At 38.6% G+C, this 19353-nt stretch overlaps 3 protein-coding genes and 1 long non-coding RNA gene across 4 annotated transcripts; 1 reads left to right on the forward strand and 3 right to left on the reverse strand.

Moving 5' to 3' along the window:
* Positions 1-3626: 3626 nt before the first annotated feature.
* Positions 3627-8293, reverse strand: LOC135651514 (protein spotted leaf 11-like). The gene is made up of 4 exons (XM_065171611.1): positions 7790-8293; positions 5905-6021; positions 5274-5705; positions 3627-5152 (listed from the first exon to the last, which is right to left on the reverse strand). Exons 1-4 carry the CDS (start codon positions 8081-8083, stop codon positions 4010-4012), a joined length of 1986 nt encoding a protein of 661 aa, XP_065027683.1. The 5' UTR covers positions 8084-8293; the 3' UTR covers positions 3627-4009.
* Positions 8294-10076: 1783 nt separating this feature from the next.
* LOC104000911 (large ribosomal subunit protein eL36x) lies at positions 10077-12870 on the reverse strand. The gene is made up of 4 exons (XM_009423064.3): positions 12790-12870; positions 12349-12476; positions 10442-10641; positions 10077-10299 (listed from the first exon to the last, which is right to left on the reverse strand). Exons 2-4 carry the CDS (start codon positions 12448-12450, stop codon positions 10269-10271), a joined length of 333 nt encoding a protein of 110 aa, XP_009421339.2. The 5' UTR covers positions 12451-12476; positions 12790-12870; the 3' UTR covers positions 10077-10268.
* A 1260-nt stretch (positions 12871-14130) lies between these two features.
* On the forward strand, positions 14131-17783 carry LOC135651411 (uncharacterized). The gene is made up of 4 exons (XM_065171478.1): positions 14131-14351; positions 16810-16903; positions 17526-17585; positions 17703-17783. The coding sequence occupies exons 1-4, from the start codon at positions 14131-14133 to the stop codon at positions 17781-17783; spliced, it is 456 nt and encodes a 151-aa protein (XP_065027550.1).
* A 522-nt stretch (positions 17784-18305) lies between these two features.
* Positions 18306-19043, reverse strand: LOC135650402 (uncharacterized). The gene is made up of 3 exons (XR_010501519.1): positions 18900-19043; positions 18726-18809; positions 18306-18592 (listed from the first exon to the last, which is right to left on the reverse strand). It is a non-coding gene; the product is annotated as an uncharacterized LOC135650402 (long non-coding RNA).
* Between the last annotated feature and the right edge of the window lie 310 nt (positions 19044-19353).

Raw genomic sequence — 19353 nt, forward strand, 5'->3', positions numbered from 1 at the left:
CTTAGGAAATGTTCCTAGGCCATAAAACACCTTCAGCTTCCTAAACAAGAAGACTTCAAACCATAAGCAGGTTTTCTTGTGATGCCTACTGTACTTCTCGTGGTGTCTGTGGTACTTCTCGTGGTGTATCTGACTTCAAAGCCCAGACCCTTATTTATAGTTTCCAGACGAGACGACAAGTCTGATTTTCCCGATGTGGGACTATGGGACTTGCCAAACTAACAAATCTCCACCTTGGCATGTCCCAACAAAACTTGCTCCACCTTCTTCACAAAAGCCCCAACGGGCAATCACCAACAATGAACACCAACCAAGTCCAAGCACTGCTTGAACTTGTAAACCAGAAGAGGCTTCGAAAACATATCAGCTGGATTGTCCTTCGTATGAATTTTCTGAACAAGGACTTTTCCTTCAGCAATCAACCACTTAGCGGAATTATCACAAGAAACTGCATCTAAATAGGAAGTAGGCTCACCAACTTCACTTGTTTCTTCTGCAACAGACAAAGCATATGCAACCAAATTTGCATACCTTTGTGGTGGTCGAATATTTCTCATATGACGCATATGCCATAATTTGGTGATGTCAGAATCAGACAATGATGATGACGAAACTGCAACTGAACCTGTGACAGTAGTTCCCTACAGAATATACAAGCTACCAGACCTACAAGCTTTCATAACAATAAGGGCATTTCTAGAAACTTTCATAACTCCACCTTCAGTTGTGTATTTACACCCAAGGGCCTCTAGGGTGCCTAAAGAGATGAGATTCTTTTTCAAATCAGGAACATGTCTAACATTAGTGAGCGTCCTCACAATACCATCATGCATTTTAATTCGGATTGTTCCTCTACCAACAACATCACATGCGACATTATTGCCCATCAAAATAATTCCACCATTACAAGATTCATATGTGGAAAACAAATCCCTATTGGGACACATGTGATAAGAACAACCTGAATCTAAAATCCATTCATTTTTAGACTTTGTCCTGTCATCAGTAGCAAAGAAAATATTTCCAAAATTCTCATCAGATGCTACACTAGCTTCAGCGGATTCAATAGTTTTCTCAACAAATTTTTCCTTTTGCTTTAATTTATTTTTCAATTTAAAGCAATCAGATTTAATGTGCCCCATTTTATGACAATATCTGCATTCCAAATTTCTATGTCTGGATTTAGATCTAGATTTAGATCTACTACTGTCAAATTCTCTTTTATCCATTTTATCCCTGACAACCAGACCCTCAGCCTGATTTCCTCTACTTTCCCCAGTGATATTCTTGTCTATCTGCTCCTTAGATTTCAGTGCAGATTTAATTTCTTGATACGAAATTGTTTCTTTTCCATAAATCAAAGTATCACGGAAATGCTTAAAAGATTGGGGAAGAGAACACAAGAGCAACAAAGCCTTATCCTCATCATCAATTTTTGTATCTATATTCTCCAAATCCATAACCAAAGAATCAAACTTATCAAGATGCGAGAGTATAGATGTACCTTCAACCATCCGAAGCATATACAGACTCTGCTTCAAGTAGAGACGATTCTCCACTGTCCTCTTCATGTACAAGGCTTTAAGTTTGTCCCACATGCTCTTAGCCGTAGTCTCTGTAGCTACCTCCCGTAAAACCTCGTCAGAGAGGTTTAGAATGATGCTGGATCGGGCCTTCTTATCCATACCCGCAAGATCTTCCTTTGACGTACCATCTGGAATGTTCTCAGCACCCTGAAGTGCCAAATCAACTCCGTCTTGAACCAGAATGGCCTCCATCTTGAGTTGCCACATGCCGAAGTTGACATTTCTGTCGAATTTCTCGACAACGATCTTTGATATTGTCATTGTAGCCAAAAGATCCTAGAACCAGGCTCTGATACCAGTTTGTTAGAGCTAGCCCCAGGATATTTACCAAAGGGTAATTTTGGCAACACAACAAAGACAATAAAGCGGAAATAATAAAGCGACAAGAACAAACAAAACACAAGAACACCAGATATACGTGGTTCGGTCAAATGACTTTGACCTACATCCACGGAAGAAAGAGGAGCAAATTACTACTATAAAAGAGGGACACTTACAAATGCCTTAGGAAATGTTCCTAGGCCATAAAACACCTTCAGCTTCCTAAACAAGAAGACTTCAAACCATAAGCAGGTTTTCTTGTGATGCCTGCTGTACTTCTCGTGGTGTCTGTGGTACTTCTCGTGGTGTATCTGACTTCAAAGCCCAGACCCTTATTTATAGTTTTCAGACGAGACGACAAGTCTGATTTTCCCGATGTGGGACTATGGGACTTGCCAAACTAACACAACCTTTTAAGATTACTTTGCATGTTGTTGATTTAGTATTATTTCTTGTCTATGTTGCATTACATTGTTGTCTTGCCTCCCAAGACGAATGAAATAGGCCTTGGATGTTCAATTGAGTTGAGATAGATCAGGATGAAGTGAGGGTGGTACATAGGAAACTATATGATTATGCTCGCTCTGATGTGTGTCAATTCTTGCAGAAAGGTGTCAATTAATTGAAAATAGATCATGCAGTCAACATCATTTAGTTGAAAATAGAATTTGCCAGAGACACTGGGTGTCTCATTCAAGCTCTTCCTACATTATGCATTCATCATGTCTGTATCATCATTGACAAAAACGATCTTATCTTTTAAGTCTTGCTTAACCCATGGAACAATCTTAGAACCTCTTTTGCACAGTATAGGCTACAACCTTTGCACAATTCAGGTTTGTTTTCATATAGTCATTGTATGGTCAATGATTATATGTTCCTCATGCCAAATGTTTAGCTCTTCCTCTAAATCTTTTAGCTTGATGTGATTAGGAAATTTTACCACTGTTTTTCCAGGATCTAAAAGTATATCAGTGTCCTTGACTTATGATGCATACTTCACCATGTATGAGGTGTGTGATGGCTCACATTGGTTTTTACCATATAATATATGGGCAAATTATCTAGAAAACCTTTCACTGATTGGTTTTACTGGATGACCTCCATCTTTTTTTTTATAAACGAATAAATATATCTTTGAATTTTTAATCTTATTTTTGTGATTTGTGTCAAACCAAAAGATTAGTTCGATTCCACTTCTCTCGTTTTTTTTCCTAAGCACCCCTCTTTTCCATTATGCCTCCGTTGCGATTGTCCATTCTGTCTCTTTTTCCTTATTCTCCTCTTATTCCATCATCCCGAGATGGAAGAGATTGAGACGGACATAGAATTGACTTGAACAGGTTCGCAGATAGAGGGATGTTATGAGTAAAAATTAATTATTTGAGACTTTTCTAAATAAACTGTGCAAGATATATTGGTTAATATTTTCATCATGTATTATTATGAGCCATACTGAGTATTACCTTTCTTGCTTAAGATCATAAGGAAAATAATATGTAATTTGTTGAGGTAATTGGGTTAGTTTGTGTACTGTTACTTCTTTTATATGACTATCATATATGTCATTTAATGTAATAAAATTACTTTTATTATAAAAAAAACAATCATGTTATGGGGGTGAATTAACTTGCATTGTTCCTTTTTCTTTATGTGCTAATCACAAGAATATAACTAAAAAAAGGAGACACAAGTGAGTACATGACCAGATCTACACTGTGATGGAACACAAATTCATTGCCAAGTCACACTCATAGAAGAATATAGCCATGCCACAGGGAACTTTCACTCTCAAATGCCTTAGTTATGATAAATATACAGAAATTTGAGGAGTCTTAGATCTAATTACTACTAAACATTATACTCGTTTAATCGAGGATCATAGCATAAGATGGCCACCATGGTCGAGTGTTCAAAGAATCAACTCCATAATTCCTACTCTTGAAGGTGTCCCTTATGGATCCTGACTCAGTTCAAGCCCCTCACATGAACATAGTAACAAACCAATAACTTGCAGATCGTCAGAGAAGGTGATCTTCCACCTCCAAACATTGCAAAGATACCATCATTTCAATAAACAGCACTCCGATTATAACTATGAATCATCTGTAATCAAAATCTGGCAAAGCTGGATTGCCCGACTGCTTCGCTAGTGCCTGAGCCTGAGCTTGAGCCACTCTCTTTTGTTCCAAGAACCTGTTCATGCGCTGGATCAACTGCGCTGCCTTCCGCTTGCCTCTGTCGGTCCCATTCTCTGCCATTTCCTGCATTAGACCCATCAGTCCTTTCTCGTGTGCCTCTGCCAGATGCTGCTGCTGCTGCTCCCCACTGCAGAGGTGCAACAGTGTAGCAGCTGCATTCTCCTTGTTTCTGGGTGACCCACTCTTGATCACCTCCACAAGCACAGGCAGCGCCTCAGCAGCTGCAATTGCTGCCTTGCCCTCAGAGTGGCTCGAGAGAATTGCAAGTATCGCGAGGGTCTCTTCCATCATGCCTGCGTCTGGATCCATCAGCAGTCCCACCAGTATTGGGACCACTCCAGCCCTCACAGCCTTTCCCTTGTTGCCTTGGTATATGCACAGGTTGAACAATGCTGTTGCTGCATCTTTCTTGCCTCTTGGGCTGCCCTCACGGAGCAGAGAAACAAGTGGAGGAATTGCACCCAAGTTACCGATTCTTACCTTATAATCATCCACCACTGAGATGCTAAACAGTGTGGCCGCAGCATTCTCTCGTGCTTCCATGCTGCCCCTCCTCAGCACATGCACTATTCCAGGCACAGCTCCTGAGATGATGATCCTTTCCTTGTTGTCCTCGAATATGGAGAGGTTTAGAAGAGCAGTAACAGCATTCTCCTGCGTGTGCACGTCAAGGGTAGATAATAACTTCACAAGGAGGGGTATGGCACCAGCCTCAGCTATGCAGAGACGGTTCTCAGCACTGCGCCGTGCAAGGAGGCGGAGCTCTGCAGCAGCTGATCGTTGATCATCAATGCTCCGTGATGACAGCTTGCTAATAAGATCAAGAACCTTAGCATGTTCTCCTGATGAGCAGGTTGGTCGGGACTTGGCTGTCTGAGCAGGGAGCTTGGGTGGATCAATACCATTCGCCTCGGACCATTGCACTATAAGGCTGCGCAGCACATAATTTGGAGTCAAGGATTTGTTGGACAGCCTTTGTCGAGTCTTCGGACATGTGTCATGTCCTGCCTGAAGCCATTTCTCTATGGACTCCCGTTCATAAGTCTGTGTAAGCAGAAAAAGAGAACTGAGTGCAACTTGTAGAGACACAAACGGAAAGCAGTAACGAAGTTAAAACTCAGAATTTGCATTTAAAAAAAAATGAAAGCCAAGCTTATACAGAGACCTGTCCGGTAGCCACGATCACTGGATCTTTCATTAGCTCCAGGGATATAGGACAGAGGAAATCATCCGGGATAACAGGAGGCTTGGCCCTTTCATTGGACGGGAGAGGGCCTTTATTTGTAGGTGTGCCCATTTCAGGGTTCTGAGTCTGCATGAAATCCTTTACCTTCTTTAGCAGCATTGACATCTTCTCTATTATCTCTCCAGGATCTCCATCGCTCGCAACTACCATCTCATGCAATGCTAGTGATTCTTGTTTGAGATCTGATATAGTTAACAGCTGCAACTTTTCAGCCAGTCTACGCAGGGTTGATTGGTCCACATTGGCATCAGTGCTCATGTTGTAAGCAGATAAAAGATCTCTGTGTAGATCCATGTCGATCATGTCAACCCGTTCTTTGGCTCTTTTGAATTGGGCATGCACAAGTTCAACCTTGGATGCAATTGTACACTTGGTGAGTATTGGATTTTAAAATAAATAACAAGGAGGTAGGGGGGATGGTCCTCTACTGTTATTGATAATAGAGGCTGTAAAGTACAATGGAATTCTTCAAAACAATTGAAGTTCCGTATAAACAAATACTTTACTATAATACTCTCAAAAAGCTAAAATTCTTGACAAATAGTTTTACCTGTTCTCTAACTTCATCTGATATGTTTAGCATATCAAAAGGAACTTCGCTCAGCGCCTGCTCCAGTTGAACAGTGACCTCCAGGAACCTCTTTGTAGTTTTCTCCCTTTCCAGAACCTAAATCACATAGGCACCCACAGATATGTACACAATTCTTACATGGGGACGGTCAAATTTAAACAACCCACTATGTATTTAGGGTTTGCAAAACCAAGAGAAAAACAGAACTTTCAAGGAAAAAATAAGTGCCAGATGCTCCTGCCAGGAAACGTTCATGAGCAAGAGCATAAAAAATGACTGTTTAAGCTAAAATGAAAGGCATCCAAATACAAACACCATACCAAGCCCAACCAAAATGCTGTAATAGCGTATGCTTGACACGGGCAGCTTAGATGTCAATCATCAATCTCTTCCAAAGCAAAATAGAACTAATATCCCGGACTACCAACATTGTTTTAGAAACAATAGTGTATTAGCTAACACTACGTATTATCCATGCAGTTTGCCTTACGCATGGACTCACTCGACGCTCACAAAAGGTTGTATGTTAACATTGTTTGGTGAGTGCAGGTGTTAGGTAGCATGTCCTAATAATTGAAAATGTAAATCAGGTTATATGTGCAACTCTAGATAATTTATTCCTTGAGACATAATATCTGAGACTAAGGATCTTGCTGATAATTTATTATATATGCTGTAACAAACTTCTTATATGCACAGTAAGAAATCAGCAGCTGAAGAAAATCAGTCTTAAATTGATTGGTTACAGTTCGCTCATACACTTCATATGTATGCTTAAATACCTTATTGAATCTCAATGAACCAAGTGTCAGCATCAACGCGATAACTCTAGGTTTATTTTTACATTCTACACCCTTCTGATGCATTGTTACAGAACTGTTAAAGACCCAAAATATCCTTTAGCTGTTTGATTCGATGATTAATAGAAGACAAAACTATACTATTCAACCACTCTGTGTTCTAAAATAAGAAACACAATTACCCTACTTTGATTTGTTATGAATACTCTGAGCGATCAATAGATCTATTATTAACATTTGACTTCTTATACTCCGTAATTTTCATCAGTGAGATCTGTTTTGCCCAAGGACCTGCTGTGCCTTAGTCCTGCTTGGTAATTTTTGTTCTTCTGCTGCTTTCATATCTGTGTAATTCCTTAATTTAACAAACCAAAGCAAACTTTTCTGACAAATTTGACAACTTCAAATATTGGTTTTCACTTGTATCATTTCTTTTCCTGCTTGCATAAAACCTGAGCATTTGGTTGCCAGTTTTCTTTTCTCTTCAGTCTTAAACATCATTTGGTTGCTTCTTGTAGCTTAAATGCATACCTGTAAGAATCATGTGAATCTCAATTACAACTACCATGCGCTTTTACTTACTAGGAGTAAAAAGAACTCTAGAACATGTTTTCATATATTATACCAATGCCGAACATATGTGTAAAATATCTCAGATATAGTTCAATCTAAATTATCATCTCGAATGCTCCTTTTCTAACATAATTTGAATTTTGATTGATATTTTTATCGTGAAAAGTATGGGAGCAGAAGAAAACTCCAACAAAGTATCAAGATGAATAATTTCCCCTTCGGATCACGGCTCTAATTTTGATCCTGAAAAGCAGAAGCTTGCGTTCGGAAGAAACCTCAAACATTCCAATTAATATGTGAAACCAAAATCCATAATTTTTCTAACTTTTACTGTTGCTTCCCTGGACATAATAATTAGAAAAATTCGATTTACGTGATCAGATCTAAAGAAATAATTTTTCTTGAGCTGAAATCGACTTAGTTCTAAGAACAGCAGTAAAGAGAGAAGCAACATTTCAGTGGCAGGCTAAACGTACGAGCGGTCAACATACCAGGAATATCTTGCTTCCCTCGTTCCCCAACCGGAGGAGCTCCCTAGCGGAATCGAGCGCCCGTTTGAGCAGCACAAGGGACCGCACCGCCTGCTCCGGGATCGGGTCCTTGCTCTCCTTGAGCTCCTGGAACATGGGCTCCAACAGCTTCATCCGCCGGGAAAGGTCGCAGAACTGCTTCCTGTACGCGTTCCGGTAGTCCGAGATGGCGGAGATCTCCTCTGCCGCCTCCGCCATCCTCTCCACCAGCGCCCTCCCATCTACTACCGCCGTCGCCTTCACCTCCTCCGCCATGGATCTCCAATCGACCAATTCCTCGACCGATCTAAAGATCAGCCGCAGCTCAATAGGGAGACGTGGGGTGGAATCGCTCGGGAATCGACAGGCCCGATCAAATTCCGCGTGGATTCGAAGACATCGCCGCAAGAAATGGCCAAAAGTATCCCCTTTGGAACGCAAGAGAGGAAAACTCAGAGGAATCAGCTGTTGTTTTGTTTATGTCCGCATTAGTACTCGGTGCTACGTGGCTCAAATTGACTCGCTTTGTATAAAATATTTACAAATTGTGAGGCGAGGAAGACCGAATTCCATTGGCAGATGTCGTTATATGTCTATCCTTTCAAAATATTAAATACAATACATTTTATTTATCTACAAATTTTAATATTTGATGTTATGTAGTTGATGCCACCTCATCCTTTTTTTTTCCCACATCTAATCACGTTTGAAGTCAGGAAAAAAAGAGCTTTGGAGCCAAAGTGTCTAACCATCAAAGATCAAACATGATTCTTCATGTTAGGAGTGTGTAGTTGGACAAGCACATATGTATCTCTAATTGATCATTTATATATAGGAAATAAATCAGTGGTTATTAATTTTTGGAAATTTTACAGGAATATGAATAGTAAACTCATATTAACATATATGTTGTGGCAGCGATATTGACAGGAGGCCAACATTGACTCGCTATGTGATGGAGGTAAGCCGGTCTCTGTCAACAACGTGTTCCTATGCCTACTACTGTTCCTCGTCAACTATATGGGTCGGTTCGGAACCATACAACTCTGATTCGATCGTATATTTTTGACCAAATTCGAATCGAATATTAACATTTAGGGCATATATATGTATATATGGGAACAAAGCATCGCAAACATCCCCGATAATGTCTGCGCACCAAGTCACATCCTATGGAATAGAATTAGTCGGAGGTTTGCTTCCACGATCTGACATCTTCGATCATCTAAGCTTAACACGTCCTCTATTATATTAACCCGAGAATCGAAGAAGAAGAAGAATCACAACACCACGTGAATTGTTCAACGATCAAGGGAGATGACCATGTGTTTTGCTCACGAGGAGAAGACGATAAAGCTAATCTTCTAATGCTTTTAAGCCTACCTGCATCTCAAGATAAGTGGCCTAAGCCTCTTTGGTGCCTATCTTTTTGCAATAGATAGGAGCTTGTAAGCCCAAAGAACTTTGCTTGCAGCTAAAGGAAGCATTTAACGCGTGAAGTCCTCATAATTTTCTTGATTCTTCTTCTATAAAGTAAGATATCCAAGATCCATATCCTTGAGATTTTCTTATAAAGCAAGACTCGACAGACTGTTTCAAGAACCTAATGGAATGACCAAATCCTGGCATTGACTGAGGCTAAGTAATTCATATTAAAGGCTTGGGCATGATAAATATGGATATATGTCAATAACAAAAAATAACATACCTTTTTTTTTTCGTTTTCAGTGTGGGGTCATAAGTGCATGACAGCAGCATCCTTTGGATTAAAGTTGCAGTAGGTTGGTGACCATCCTCTTCCCTGTACCAAAAGAAGGTGCCACTTGAACAGTCACATGAAGGGAACTTGTATTCAAGCAAGCGTAGAGGCATCCAATTCCTCTCACCTTGTTCTACTCAACAGATCATTCCATTTGCGTGTCAATCAAGCTATCGCTGGAAATACATAACAGAAGGTTTTAGCTTCCTCGTAGCTTCAAAAAAGGTACCTAATTTTCTGACAAAGAACATTATAGAGTCATATGGTAATGCATCCAAAAAATGTTGCTTAAAAAAAACACATCCATAAATGTGTACATAGGACCAGCATCAAGAATTGCATATGATGAATTACCTGGGCAACCCTACATGAAGTTGCTATGAGAATTAAGGAAAAGAAATCATGAAATAATCAAGAAGTCAAACACAAATACTGAATTATGGCATTCGCTGTCTTTGCGTATCTGGCTGCTCCACACTTAAGGTGATCCACACAATATGCTGACAGAGATAAACGAACTCGGATGCAATTAAATCATGTCATGTCAAAATTTATGGTGGCCGAAGAAACTACTTCAGCAGTAATCGTCTGATTAAGTAGAAGCTCACAGAACAGAACACATAAAAATCATGTCACTGTTTCCTACAGAATTGGAACCTAGTGCCTCATCTATTTCTGAAACTGTCTAGCTGCAAATCCACACTACTTTTTCTTCTCACTCACTCCAGCAGACCTGCATGTTGAACAACCACATTGGTTAGGATTAGTTCAGTATCAGTATGCATATTGGTTTCGTCAACCACATCCCAGTATACTAAAAAAGTATCCAGATACTAAAAAGAATCATAAGAGCGAAGAGAAAAACTAACACTCACCTCATCTTCCTCAGAACATTAGCCATCTCCTCACGCTTCTTCTTGGCCCTCTTGTGTGTCCCCAACTTTCGCTTTGCCACTTTCAGAGCACGCTTGTCCTTTCCGACTTTGAGAAGCTCCGTAATTCTTTTCTCATAAGGAGCAAACCCAGCAACTTCCCTGATTAAGTTTCTGACAAAATGGACCCTCTTGCTGGTTTTCTGGTAAAGATGATAGTACATCATTTCAGACATGAAAACACAGTACCATTTGATCCAAGCCATCACAATGAGTTGATATAGTTCAACTTGTCACCTAAGACTCTTACTAAATAAGAAATTCCAGCAAGCATGTAGTTGTTCCAATTACAGGATACAAGAAAAAATTTGAGCACCCACAGAGAAAGACATAGTTTAATACGAGAAAATAAGGTGGATGAGATATTCAAAAACTCCAAGCCAATCATTTAATGATGAGTCGTATGATTTAACATTGACATTTGGGAAGAACATTTGCCAGGATAATAGTTCTGGTGATCTCACGTAGCAATGATTTTTAATTTCCGAACATGGACAATGTTGATACTCGTTTAAACCAAGCTGCCACAAGGAACACACTTGTAAACAGCAGCGCTTGGCAAATGCAACAAAGGATATTGTTATAGTTGAGCTACTAATGCAGATTGTACATAGTTGTATGAGCTACCAAATCAAGTTCGAGTTGGATATAAATGTTACGACAAAAAAGTCATTTTCCCTACCAAAAAGAGAACAAAATTATCTTAGAAGCCATGGTCTAAGACTCTCAGGTAACTATCCTTTTAAAAGTTAATCATGATGGAACTTGATTAAGACTAAACCTAAAAAGGAAGTGCTCCCAGACTATGTGGCTCCGTCCCCATATTCTTTCATCCTAGATGAACAACTACAGAGTACAGACAAGCAATTATTGAATCTGCATTGATGAAGCTATTTCCAAATCAACTGCAAAGAAACCATAGAAGCTCTCCTATATCCATGAATGTAAATATGCAGCAAGCAAACATCTGCCAATAAATCTAATCCCAACATATTAACCTGGTTCAATTATTCATATCAAAACTTAATGTAGATTATGAAGCAATAAATAAATGGGCACAATATCAGATTTAGCCAAGGGAAACAAATGGCCATTCCTTGCATGCTTCTTAAAATACAACTAAATCCTAAACATTATGCCAATCAACAAGATACTTGTCACAACTTGCATTACAGATTTACTTCCCACAAAGAAATGTGAGCAAGGTTACAAGGTAGACATTCATTGGCAAACTAAAAGGACTTGCCGATCTCATTCAACTGAAGAAAGATCTAAAAAATTCTTGGGCATACTAAATCTGGCAAAAGAAACATCCATGTTAAAGGAAGCATTGCTTGCAAATGATTTTTCTGTCGAATTAAGTATCTCCTATGTATTTCCCATCAACTTAAAATGGCTTGAAACAAATTGATTTAATGATTTATCCGCATTTATTAAAAGAATGAACCTCACTGAGAAGAAATCACTTTATTTCATAGCAAACCATCATTAGATGGATTCTCACCAGAGAAAGGTAATGTAAACTCGATAGGTAACTCAGACATGAGGTTCATGAACAACATAAAATTTCACATTATGGCTTGGGCTAATTCTGAAATGGCCATGTGAACACACAACTCGCGATTTAAGCCACTATATTGATTCTAAACTTTGATTCTGAAGTCTAACAATGTGCTCATTTAAACATAAGAGCATGGTATGTCTTTGATATGCACATTTATTACGTGGTATAATACATGACGGCAAATTCATCAAGATTTTATTTTGGGAATCGGTATTAAAAAAAAAAGGACTGAAAGCATTATACTATGAGGACGAATAGCGGAAAAAAGAGGTATGCAGATGCTTACCCCTTTCCGGCTGGAAGGGCGAGGGGGCAACTCCCGCTTGGTGACAATATGCCCCTTGTTCAGCCCGACAAAGAGACCCGTCTTCGGCTGTGGAGGTGCCATCGCTTCCTCCTGTGCTCACAAACAGCCTTCATCACAGAAAAGCAAGAATGAGACTCAATCAACGTTTCCCCGACACATCCCAGACAAACTATAAACACTTAACGTATCAAACCATGGCTACAAAAATCAACGCTCCCCTCAAATATTATTCAACGAGATTCAATATTTAAGCTCGCGAAAGTTAAATTGCATGAAAAGAGACGAGATCTTTGAACCGCAAATGCTCGCTTTCGTGATCTGAGAACAGATCATCACCAAGAGAGCAAGAGCAACCAGTACACAACCCAGAATGAAGAGAATGAACCATTCAAAAAGGAAGGAGAACGAGATGATTCTTACTCTAGCGCGCGTCGGAAACTTGGAGGTCGGCGAAGAACCCGAATGGCGGAACCTGGAAACCCTGCTAAAAGAGCGCCGAAGGATGCACAGTGAAGTGACTGAAATGGTGCACCAGAAGAATATATTAACGGAAGTGCCATTCATTCGATCGTAACCGTCCAGTTTCCTGGTTAATAGTTGGACGGTTCCGATCACCTTTATATTTCCACGTCCGGTCTAAGTTTATTAGGAATGTCGAACTTCTCGAAAAATATTAATATTACTACTCCTGAAATAAACAAATATTTAATTTAGCTTTTGAAAGAGAAGATGATGATTAATATTTAGATTCTCTCATGCGAAGACTAGTCATAAAATTGGGTTACTTGTTACGTTAATTACCTTTAATTAGTGGTGAGTGAAGAATACTTCGAAGCCAATATTAGACAATTTATGCAATTATAATTTGATTTATCTAATTATCTTTTGACCAAGTTTAACTTAATTTTTTATGATTAAATCAATTTTTTAATGAATCCGATCAAACCGATTTACCTACATTTAACTATTTAATTTAATTTAATTAAGTCATGTATTACCCTTTTATTCTCTCAAATTATTTGTCTCCACCTTTACTCCTCCTTGCGCACCACCTTCTAATCCTCCTCTCACTCGACCTTCGTCTCTTCTCTTCTTCCTATTGATTTCTCCTTCTCATCCTCCATATCCCTCTCTCCCCTTGATTTCCTCCTCTCACTCTACCTCCATTGTCATCTCTTCGATCGACTCCATTGTGTCTTCTCCCTCTCCCTCTCCCATTTGACTTTCTCCTCCTTATTTATTATTTTTTTATACTTTTTTTTTTTCATTGACTCCCTCTCCCTCTCTTTCATCCACTACCTCTTTCTTATTTTTCTTCTACTATTATTCGCTATTCCGTTCATTTTCTCATCCTTCTCCTCTTTTACCTCACAATTTACCTATAAAATCTATTATACTCGAGTTATACTCATTCATATAATATATTAAAAAAAAAATTATATAAAATATTTTACATTTATCATAAAACTAAAAAACTAGAGTTATCATAAAATATATTAACTTTTATATAAAATTATTTTAAATTAATAAAAAAATTGAGTTACATTTGGATTGTACTCATTCACATAATATATTAAAAAACATATTAGTTTCTATATAAAATTATTATAAATTCATCAGAAAACTTAAATTATCCTCAGAATATATTTTATTTTTATATAAAATTATCCTAAATAATTCAAAAACATTATACTCAAGTTATACTTATTTACATAATATGTAAAAAAAATTAATTTTATATAAAATTATCTTAAATTTAACATGCGCGCGACCCGTAGCGCCAGCAAGGCCGGTGGGATTCGGCTGCTCGATGGCCTGACCAACGAGCAGCTCAAGAAACGGAAGGCCACTCCAGCGAAGAGGCACTCCAGTGATCGTCGGAAGGGGAAGGACAATGCCACCGACTATAACCAGGAAAAGGATAAGCCCTCGGCCGGCGGCGCCGCTTCTGTCGGTCCCTACACCATCTTCGTCGAGGCGAGGTCAGTGGCTATCGTTTCTTCTAAGGAAGTTTCGCTTGTTTCCTATGCTGAATCAGATAAACCGATCAAAGATTCATGAAATGGTGCCGTCTTCTTGTTTCTTTCCGTTCTAAAAGGTGGTTGATTTGATTTCTTGAACCTTGTTAAGATGCTTCTTTTCTGGCAAGAACTACGATCTTTAATGCATCTAAAGAGAACTCTTTTTTTTTTCCCCTTGGTTTTCTTAACTTTTATTCGCAATTTTGTTCTCGTTTAGCTTCTTTTTTCAGTTTTCTTAACAAAAGGAAAGAACTTTGGTTTTGAATTGGGATTTTTGGTGGGAGTCTATCTCTGCTCTAAGTTTCCTGTAAGAAAAAATATATGGTAATATTGATATATGGAGCAGAATATGCTATAGTGGACATGTTACAAGTAAGGCCGAAATAATTCAGATATTTATAGTCTAAGCTATCAAAACTGACTTATACTTCACTGTATAGGAATGATCTGTTTCGGTGCTTCATTGCAGACTCCATTTCTGTAAATTTTATTATCCTGTTTGCTTAGTTGTTCATTATGATGTGCTCTGAACTGCATTATTCTCAAAATCCATCTTGATGCTCACATTTGGTAGTCACATAGACGTCTCCTCTTTTCCCTGCTGATTACTTCCTTTTCACCAAAGCAATCTATGTGTGCCACCGTAGATGTTGGTCATTTTAACATGTACTAACAGTCACAGGATCCTGAGTTTATCCCAGATACCTGATTAGTTCAAGTTCCACATGTTTGGTAGAAACAGTCATGCAAATTTATGCAGAGAAAAATACTTTATTGTGCAAAAGAACCAGTGATGGATTGTTCTTTGGTACATTTGTTTTGTTATTACTGAAAGAACAAGCTTTTATGACTGTAATCGTGACACACCCAACCCAACGGAAAGTCGGGAATGGTATAACGTCATAATCCTATAGGTTTCCCATAAGAACACAAAGGCCAGAATCAGAACAAAATAATCTCTACAGTATAACTATTGCATAATTAAGTTCATAATTAATCAATGCTTAGGATATTAGTAACATAACTCAATCCATAATCATTCCACCCATAGGACATTCAATAGATTCAAAGACTCTTTAAATTTCAAAGTATTCCAATCCAAATAACATATCTACAAAATAATCTCAATGTACAATAATCTCAATAAATTAATTACATAATTTATCAGTAATCGATCCATCACGCTTCTATTGTGCAACTATAAAAAATCAAGAGAGAATCATATGAGCAAATCACAGCCCAATAAGCAAACTTATCATAAATAAACATAAAAAAAACACATGAATTCTTTATGCATTTAACACATGTTTTTGAAATATGCATGGATATCAAATACTTTTTTCATTTTACATGCATTTCAAAATCATGACTTGTTATCATAAATTGTTTGAAGATTTTTCAGAACAAAATGCATGCATTTCAAATTATGAAAGGAAGATACATTTACATGTATTTTCATAATGAAAGCATAAGTATAGTTAATGTCACATATCACAGCATAAAACTTTGTAGTGCGAAAACTATCATTCATATAAATAGAACTAAAGGTTCATAAACATGAATACATTTAAGGTGTACATGTCTGAACAAAAGTCGCATTAGTATCAATAGCTGTGACGAAGTTATGTTTAACCCTTATGGTATAAATAACACATCTGTCTGTGTTAGGGTCTAGAAGAAACTAGTTTCTGAAACATATTCCGTTGTATAACCCTCACTGGTGGACCACATTTGTTTGGTTATTGCTGGAAAAGCAAACTTTTATAACTGTAATTCAACATGCTGAGCTGAGACCTTGACAATCGAGTATCAATTGAATGTATCAGCAAGTATGTTTTGGTTGCTTGAAAGTTAGCTCTCTAGTGCATTGTTTGGACAAAAGTTTATCGAGTCCTGAGAAGCGGTAGATAGAGGATCTTAGTGGAAACTATATGGTGGTGATTAAATTAGCTTTAGAAGTAGCAGACTGAAAAAAGATTTGGTTTTCTTAAACTCTACTAGTGCCTTTAGTGTATCCCACCCCAGTGGTCAGAAGCCTTTAACCTCAAATCCCATATGTAGATGCTACTTTTTTGACCACTTATGATTAACCACTACAGGTATAATCCGTTTCAAGATCTTCTTTGAATAATTCTTGTGGTTAATTATAAGGTGCTGTTTGGACACAGTCATGCAGCGCATTCCAATGATTGTTCTCACGTAACTGAATGTATTGGCATTCTGTTCAGATGTAAACTTGTTGAGTGATGGACAATGTGAAGCATGATCAGTGTCTTCCCGCATTATTGTAATGCTGAATGAAATGAGTACCTTTTTTAGGCACAATTAGAGAAACATATTATCATGATATGTTAAGTATGGTTAATCTTTATGTTTCATACAGTCATTCCTTATTAAGCCTCTCATGTTCTTCATGCAGCAACCTAGATGGCAAGTTCCTGAAAGCAGCCAAAAATGTCACATCTGCTTTGAACTCAGCTTTTCCTTCAATATCTACAAAGGTGGCGGTTGAGGTACGTTTTTCACTTTATATTTACTACCTATATTAGTTCTTCATAGCATTAGTCTATTATGTGTGAATTTAGTGATGGGAATGAACATAAAAATTTGTGTTATCACTTGTGATATGCTGTGAGAGGAAACAAGAAATCATCATAAAGTAAATATTTTCATGACATAAGCTAAGGCACCTAAAATTGTTAATATGATGTTTCTGATAAACTATTATGTAAATTAATGAACTACTTGTGGGCTTCTTCTGATTATGTCTGTTGATAGTTAAAACAATAACACTGAAAAGTTTTTCCAAACAGGCAAACCCATCAAAAGCCTCAATATGTGCGAGTTCGTGTTTGTATAGACAAGTCGAAGAGAGGTAGCAAAATTAGAAGACTTGAACAAGGAGTGGTAGAGGATGGTAAAATATAAAAAGAAAGAGAAAAAAAGGAACGATTAATCTGGTCATTGAGAACTTTTCCATTGGATCTCTTAATAGAAGGAAACTTCTTATGCACCATCTTTTACCTATGCCTTTGTCGATGATTAATACCTATTGCTACCTGTACCTTTGAATTGATAACATTGATTATTTCAGTTAGCTATCGTTTCAAGTATTATCTTTTTATATATTTTCAGCCAAGAAAGGGATGCTTCAAGGTTCACGATGAAGAGGGTGAAAATTTTCTCCAATATCTGGTAATCCTTCTATGCAAACTCTAAAAAACTATTGATTTGTGCATTAAATGTCTGCTGCACAAATGAAAGAATGGAGTTGTGCAGCCTAAATTTAGCTCTTGGTATCATGTCATGCAGGATTTAGAAGAACCATATTCTGAATTGGAGTCCATCGACATACCCAAAGCCGTCAAGGATGTTGGCAGGAAGATTGGTTGATCAAGAGGCAGAGATATTAACGTAGCTGCGCCAAGATTCCTCTTTTGACTGCTAATTTTGCTAGCCTTTCAGTGGTTAGGAAGCATAGGACGCGAGAATACTTTTCTTTACTGGATCTCCTCGAAATGGCTTAGCCTTGTTCTTGTGGCAGGCTCTGGACCATGTTCATCTTTCCACCATATTTCTTCTTAGCGAAAAAAGAACCTCTAACGTTAACAAATAGCTGTTTACTGTGTCGGTGAATTCTGATGAAAAGTTAACGATAGAAGATGTGCCTTATTCATTGGACACTTTTGTGGTACAGCATATGAAGCCACTGTGATTTCTTCTTAATTTGCCGCGTTCTTGCATGCTATCATAATTTGATGTTCCAAAGTGAGAGATTGGGGGAGGAAGTGAGATGGATTTACGTGAACTATGATGTGTTTATCCGGCAATAATAAGTGCATTCTCCTCTTCTTTTTGTTGTTTTGAGGGTGAATCGTCTCAGCAGATACCATCAAAACACAAAGATGGAAATCGTAGTAATAAAAGATCATTACGATACTCAATGTCACTTGAGGAGAGCAACCGTTACATGATGATCCAATTTGGCTCTGCTTGTCCTCTTATTTAGATATGTCACCATGCCCTCTCCCAAATATGATTGATTCTAAATGACGCTTACGAAGCAGGGCATGGCGTCTCCTTCCCACGTCTCTCAGTTACAGCCGCAGCAAGAACAGCTGCACTTGCCGCTGCACTTGCACTGGCTGCAGTTGCAGCCTCCTCCTTCGGACCCAGCTGCCATCTCGAACCCTTCAACGCTCCTGCAACAGTTGGTACGAGGAAATAGAATCATTTCAATGGGGTTATGATAGATCCTCCTCTTGTCTTTTTGTCTCTCTCTAAAACACTGATCTTTCTCTTGTTAGATAGAATTAGAGTAAGTTTGGGAATCACTCTGATCCTGTCATGGCACCAAGGTTGATGATGCTTGCGGTGGTGGTGCCACGCTCTCCGCCCAAGTCAGGGTACATACTGCACCTGCATCCAGAGAAGAGAAGAGAAATGTTTCGTGTCTCGTGATCTTTCGATTCATATGGTTTGAAGAAACATGGAGGAGGTGGTTCCTACCCTCCGCATCCACTGCCGCACTTGCAGCCAGAGGTACACCCGCAGTTGCCGCCGCAGCAAGACATCTTCTGAACTCCTCGGTCGAGTCTTGAGAGCTTCTCCTGCTGTGGCTTGAGAGATGGTGGAGACGAAGGACTCCTATTTATAGCACCTCCTGAGGAGAGTTCGGTCAATTTACAGTCACTGTAGCCTCGACAACATCTTCATCCTTTTAGACCCTTTCCAGCGTACACACATTGTAACACCTCAGACTTAGATTCGATGAAACCGATACATATCTTGTGGTCGACAGTAACAATACACAAAGTGGAGTTAAAGAGTAAATGAGCGGATGCTGAGAATATTATGGCAATGCACACTGGGAGGGGGGGGGGACTAATGCTGCATCCAGATTAGAGATGAATCGTAGTCATTCACGTTCTTCCCTTGTGATAGGGTTTCAGCACTTCAAACA

The sequence above is a fragment of the Musa acuminata genome, chromosome BXJ3-10, assembly GCF_036884655.1.
Source record: "Musa acuminata AAA Group cultivar baxijiao chromosome BXJ3-10, Cavendish_Baxijiao_AAA, whole genome shotgun sequence".
NCBI lineage: Eukaryota > Viridiplantae > Streptophyta > Magnoliopsida > Zingiberales > Musaceae > Musa > Musa acuminata.